Genomic DNA, 6,397 nt, shown 5'->3' with positions numbered 1-6,397 from the left:
AAAAAAAAAAAAAAAAAAATTAATTGTATTTCTAACCACCATGAAAGAAAAAGGTAGAAAATAAAATCTTAAAAGATATGATTTATAAAAGCAACAACAAATATATCTAGGAATAAATATATTAAGAATTGTGCAAGATTTACAATGGAAAAATTACACAAGTTTACTGAAAGCCATTAAAGAAGCCCTAAGTAAATAAAGATATACCATATTAATGGACTGGAAGACTTGGTCTCATAAAGATATCAGTTCTCTAATTTATCTGTAGTTTTGGTATAATCAAAATAAAGATCGCAACAGGTCATTTTGTGGATCTTGGCAAGATACTTATAAAATTTATTAGAGAACAAAGGGCACTCTTCACAGGAAAAAAAGTACTAACTGGGAAATAAAGATGTGAAAAGATGTATATAGCAGTGCAAAATGATACACAACAACACAGATACATCTTAAGGACATAATTTTGAGTGAACTTGATTATCACTATATACAACATGATTACATTTATATGAAGTTCAAATGCTGGCAAACTAAATATTTTTATGGATACACACTTAGGTGCTAACTATAAAGAAAAGCAGAGGAATAATAAAGCACACAATCGAGGTAATGGTGACCTGAGGGATAGGGAATGGAATGAGGTTAGTGAGGGACAAACAACACTAAGATATCTGTGTTTTTTTTTTTTTTTCTTGAGTGGGGAGATGGCTACACAGGTGTTTGTTATATTGATGTTCTTTATATCTTATATTTTACAAGTATGCTTTTTATCTACTTGGTATTTAGTAAAAACTATTATTAATAATTATCTGCAGAGAATCTACCACAACCAAGTTCTGGGTTTGAAATCCCTGGTAGAACAACTGTCCCCAGTCCAGTCCTGCCCATAGGACACTCTCCATCCTCCCCAAGAGCCTTACCTTGGCGGGGTTGAGTGCTGTGATGATCCACACGCAGTGTGCATTGTTGTCATATTGAATGGGGAAATTAGGGGAGGTGATGATGCCCGAGGGGCCTCGAAGGTGGGCATCACACATACGGGCTGCAGAGAGGAGATGGAAGACAAGCATTTTAGTTTAGGTTAGGATGAGTTCCCGTCCCCACCTCCCACTCCCAGCCCAGAAGAGACTGAAGTCTGTACATCCCACCCCAGATATAACTTCCTACTTCCTGTTTCCTTCCCCCATGGTTCTTAGCGGGCTCAAAGGAAGTCACAGTTCCCCAAGCACTGGGGGAGGAGTAGGCCCCACATGCCTTGACCCTCTGCTCTCTAGGCAACAATGAACTTCCACCGTCAGGCTAAGCAAGCCCCCTACCCTGACTCCACTGTTACCGAGCAGCACATCTCTACCAAGAGGGTGTGGGCTACTACACACCTTGACCTCAAGCTAGGTGGACCCCATGTACCTATGGGCCTGCTAAACTGCTCTCCTCCTGCTCTGCTGACTTTTCTGCATTCCCCCATTTGCTCTCAGGCCTCCTGAAGTAGAATCTCAGGGTGTCCTTGTCAAGGCCACCCCACTAGGTATCAGGACGTCTGAGCCCAAGGACTCTGCCGGGGCCTCTGGCTCAGCCCAGTGCCAGGTACCTAGAGTGATTTCAGGGACAATAAAGTACTTTCCCACACTTAGCACGTGCCTGAAATAGGCTTTTGACTGGAAGCATAAAGATTCAAGGTGAATTAGAAGTGCTCTCCTCAAGTAGATATAAAGTGTTATCAATCACAACTTAATCTAATTAAGCTCTTTAAAATAGCTTCTAAACTAATTAGATTAAGTAGCAGTTGATACCAGTTAAGGTACTACATTGTATCTAGGTGTCTGCCTTCTTTAAAAATGCGTTCTTTAGTTCCAACCACTTCATTCTTCAATGTTAGTGCTCAGCTATTTTAATAAAGAGTTCTATGAGCCTGTTCTGTTGCTGCCCACATGGCAATTTATCTTAATTGTAGGCAAAGTGCCTAACGGTAAAGAAATAGTGAGCAAACTCAACAAGCCTAAGTATATAAAATGAAAGTGGTGTCAAACCTGGTTTCCTCTGATGGGGCAAAATATCCTAGAACTTCTCTCCGTGTGTGGACAGGGCTGTGATAAACCTTTCCCAGGAAACCCTTCCTAGGAGGGCCTGGGGAAGCAGGCTCCCCAGCTCTGGACATAATTAATCTCTTCTCATTTCACACACTCATTCCTGTGCTCATTCATTCCCACATATACTGAGAGCCTATTAACAGGCCAGGCAGAGTGTGGGGAGAGAAAAGGGTCTAAGACACAATCCCTCTTCTCTGAAGGGCCACCAGCCAGTGGAGGCAACAGATGTGAAAAACAGTTACAACTGAGTGGAACGAGTGTTGTCAGGGGTTACGTGCAAGAGACCCGGGGTCAGAATTGCCCCCACTGCTCATCGCCTTCAGCGAGGAAGTTCCTTTCGGTGGCTCTCCCAAGTCCTGCACCTGAAGGATCTCATCCTGACCTCAAATGTTGAATCAAGTTTGAACAAAGCCCTAGGGGAACCCTCTCCCGCACTCCCCTCCTGTGCATCTGATTGCTCCTGTAATTCTGTGCTGAGAAACACTGACAATCACTGATGCCGCTTGATACAACTGGACCTGAAGGCAGCGCCGCATGGGGAGGAGAGAGCATGCTGTGGGGTTCACCAGCTTGGCATTCTGGGTTTTAAGTCCACTTGCTGTTTGTTTAAGTCTGGTAAGTTAGAAAACCTCTCTGATTCTACTTCATCTGTAAAATGGGACTAGTGATATTGCCCCACTGAGGCATGGTGAGGATGAAATTCTATGAGATCTTGGATATGAAGGCTCACCAAGGATCCGGGACATCGTCAATATTTAACAAAGGGGGGCTAGGACTGTCAGACTCTGATATTATGTTCATTCCATCTCACTATCCCCAAGATTTCTCAAGGCCAGGGATCTTTTTTCTACCTTTCCTGAAGTTTCTTTATAGGATTTTTTTCCCCATGACCACACTGGAGACTGACAACATCACTAAACAAATCAGAATAAGATAATCAAAACCAAAACCCTGATCCCAGCCCACCTTTGCAAAGAGGACCTGTGGATTCAGAATGCTAGGCCTGCAGGGAATCCTGACAAATCTCTACCAGCACTAACTTACACCTATTCTGGAGACTCAGGTTTTGCTGCCAAAAGCCCTCAGCTTCAGACTTAATTTATCCTGCACTTGTTTCCAAAAATTAGATGGTATTTGCAGTTTGTTGAAATGTGCTAAAGATAAATTAGAGAGAACAGGTCAAAAAGGCATTTACCACTTTAAGGGCTTAGAGGGGTTTAATTACAATATTACAATCTGCAGCTAGTTAGCATGGAGCACCTAAAAATAGGCTCAGAATGGAGCATCAGCTCCTTTTTTCCTCTGCTGTCTGGGTGAGGTCAGGGGGTCTGCAGACAGACAGACTTCTCCCCGAGCAGCCAGCCGCTGGGCTCCCACCAACAGATGGTTAGCTCATCGCTGTGACCCACAAGGGCTGGCGAGATGGCTGATGCTCAGACAGTGACTGAATAAATGAATAAACACATATTTTTGTTTCTCTATTTGCCTTTTGCCATCAATGCCTTGCTGGATAACTTTCAGGAGACTTTTCCAGGACCTTCCATGCCCAAGCTCTGCTGCAAAGTCTCATTCTTCCTCTGAACATCACTACACCATATAACAGGGGCGGTATTCCAGGGGGCTTCAGGGAGACATCATTTAGACCCACAGCCAGTTCTGGCATCAAAACAACTTGGTACCAAAAAGGGAACTGCTCCAGGTGCAAGTGCCTCTGGTCTTCTATCCCTCACTTCTCCTACTACTGACCTCCCTCCTCATCCTTTCCTTTCCACAGTTCTCTCTCTAGAACCACCTCCTGACCACCAATTCTAAGGCAAACAAACTCTGACTTGTAGCTGCAAGGTCTTTCAGAACTGCCTGCTCCAACTCCTGCCGTGAGTGAAGCCCATCTCCCCCTCCTGGGTCCGCAGCACTCTGCAGTGGAGAGCTTTCTCCTCCCCGCCAGTGTTTTGTTCCACACACAATTGCTAACCCCCTGGAGGAAGTCTTCTTTGACCTTCATCTGTCTCTCACTCCACTGACACCAACTTTCTCTCCACCATCAGCTCCCTGTCTTCTCCTCCATCCTTACCCAACTTACATCCCATGGTCCACCATTATGATCATTTTCTTGCAAATTCACCTAAGTCCCTTGCTCCTTTTTCCTTTAAATGATTGCCCGAAAGACATCAATTGTGGATGAACTTCTCCACCTACATTCTCTAGCCTTGCCCCCATGCAGTAGAGCTTTGCTGGAGAAAAAATCACATGAGTAGGAAGATTGGTGTCACTATAAATTCATGATCACCCACCTCAAAAAGTCCTGGATATTGTCCAGCAACTCTGCCATTTAGCCCTATTAAGCTCACTCTCCCACTCTGCTCAAAGACCCTTTCATGCCTCCTGCACGTCCCTCGGACCTCTCACCTTTCCCCTTGCCTCCCCTTACTCTCAGGTGATGACCTTGCTTCAGTCTTTGTGGGTGGAACAGAGGACATTTGGCAGACGTGCCCTCTCTCTCAGCCCCCAAGTCTGCAATCCTGTCTGCTTATGTGCTCATCTTCTTCCTTTTGGTTCCAACAGAGGGATGGCTCCTTCGCCTTTCAGAGGTCAGCGCCTCCTCCTGAGATCAGGTGCCCCTGCCCAAGGTCAACCATGTCCATGGCCACACCCAGGGCCTGTTGTTCTGGGACCCAGGAGAGTCCATCTGTGAGATCTTAAACTCCATCACCCCGTTCCTTTCCCTGCTGCCTACGCATCCAGCAGAGTGACTTTGGTCTCGATGCACCACCTGCTGTCCTAAATCCTAGGTCTCTCCAGACCCCTGGCTCCCTCATTTCTCCCCATCTCTCCATCCCCTCTTGACCCTTCTTCTCTCACTACCTAGTCTGGACCTCAAGATCCTCACCAGCAGCTCCTGTAACACTCTCCTACCTGCCTTTGATTAACCATCTCTATTCCTAATCCTGGGTGCCCGGGGGCTGCCAGGAGAACCACGGCACCACCACAGACTTGTGGTTTGCCATTGTAATGGAAGGTTTGGCCCAAGTCAGTCCTCTCTCTTGTCTTTGTTCCATTTCCTTGACAGTTCCTTACAGGGGCAATTTCACACATCCACCACTTAGTTGAGCCACTTAACCCCAGGGGCTGCTTTCTAGTCTTTGTTGTACGTGACCTCTCTAAAGTGTCTGACCCTGCTGACCCTTCTCTCTCTGTGAAACTCACATTCATTGGCTTCCATGATGCCTCTGGCTCTTCTCCTACCTCTCCGACTGATCCAACTTATCCATTAACTCCCTAAAAGTAGTTGTTTAAATCTGGGCAAAGAACATATAATACTTTGCACAGTTCCTGCCAATTTTCTGTGAGTTCACAATTAGATCAAAATAAATGTTAGCAAAAAGTGGGGGCAAGGGGGAGGAGAGGTTGTTCTATGTGGTTCCATCTAGTGTATTTACTCCCAATTGGTGTCCAGGTGCAATTTTCAAGTAGAAGTAGGATGGAGCCTTTGGACTGCGGTGGAATCCCAGTTCAAAAGATTAGCTTTGGGGGCTTCCCTGGTGGCGCAGTGGTTGCGCGTCCGCCTGCCGATGCAGGGGAACCGGGTTCGCGCCCCGGTCTGGGAGGATCCCACGTGCCGCGGAGCGGCTGGGCCCGTGAGCCATGGCCGCTGGGCCTGCGCGTCCGCAGCCTGTGCTCCGCAACGGGAGAGGCCACGGCAGAGGGAGGCCCGCGTACCGCAAAGGAAAAAAAAAAAAAAAAAAAGATTAGCTTTGGGCCTTTGGGCAAGTTGGCGGACCACTCCAAGCTTTAGCTAAACGTAAGACATGGATGTTGCCTCTTTCCTTGTAAAGAAATTATGAAAAATGTTTACTGTACTGCTTTATACAAGTATAAATAGCTTAATAAATGGGAGCTTTATCATTAGTACATACGTATAGGTAAGGGGCTCAGGGAGCAACGGGGCATGTATTCTAGTGAAGTCAGTACATCACCCAGGGGAGAATAACTACAGAGGAGAGGAGAGGAAGGTGGGGGTAGCATGGGGGAGGGATGGGGATAGAGGTGAGGGGGTGGAGTAAAAGAGGAGGGGAGGGAGATGAAGACAAAACTCTGAACAACATTAGTGTTTAAGGGGGGAGGCCCAGGAAGCTGACCCAAGACGGAAGACAGCCACCTGTAATTTTCACGGCATTAAATTAAACTTTTTTGTGCAATATTTCCCGCATTTCACTCCCACCTTAGGAGAATGAGCGAGAAGATTCAGAGCATTTCAGTAATTTGCCCTGTGCCATATGGTATGTTACTAGCAAGGTTGGAACTTGAACTTA

General features: G+C 46.1%; 1 protein-coding gene across 1 annotated transcript in view; it reads right to left on the bottom strand.

Annotated features, from left to right (window-relative positions):
* Positions 1-6,397, bottom strand: part of CSMD2 (CUB and Sushi multiple domains 2) — a 653,863-nt gene that overhangs the window by 329,394 nt on the left and 318,072 nt on the right. Inside the window, 1 exon segment of the mRNA XM_055082266.1 lies at positions 921-1,042. Coding sequence (XP_054938241.1) covers positions 921-1,042 — 122 coding nt within the window.

Source organism: Physeter macrocephalus, chromosome 3, assembly GCF_002837175.3.
Source record: "Physeter macrocephalus isolate SW-GA chromosome 3, ASM283717v5, whole genome shotgun sequence".
In the NCBI taxonomy this organism is placed as follows: domain Eukaryota; kingdom Metazoa; phylum Chordata; class Mammalia; order Artiodactyla; family Physeteridae; genus Physeter; species Physeter macrocephalus.
This window is presented reverse-complemented; position numbering and strand designations above follow the sequence as displayed.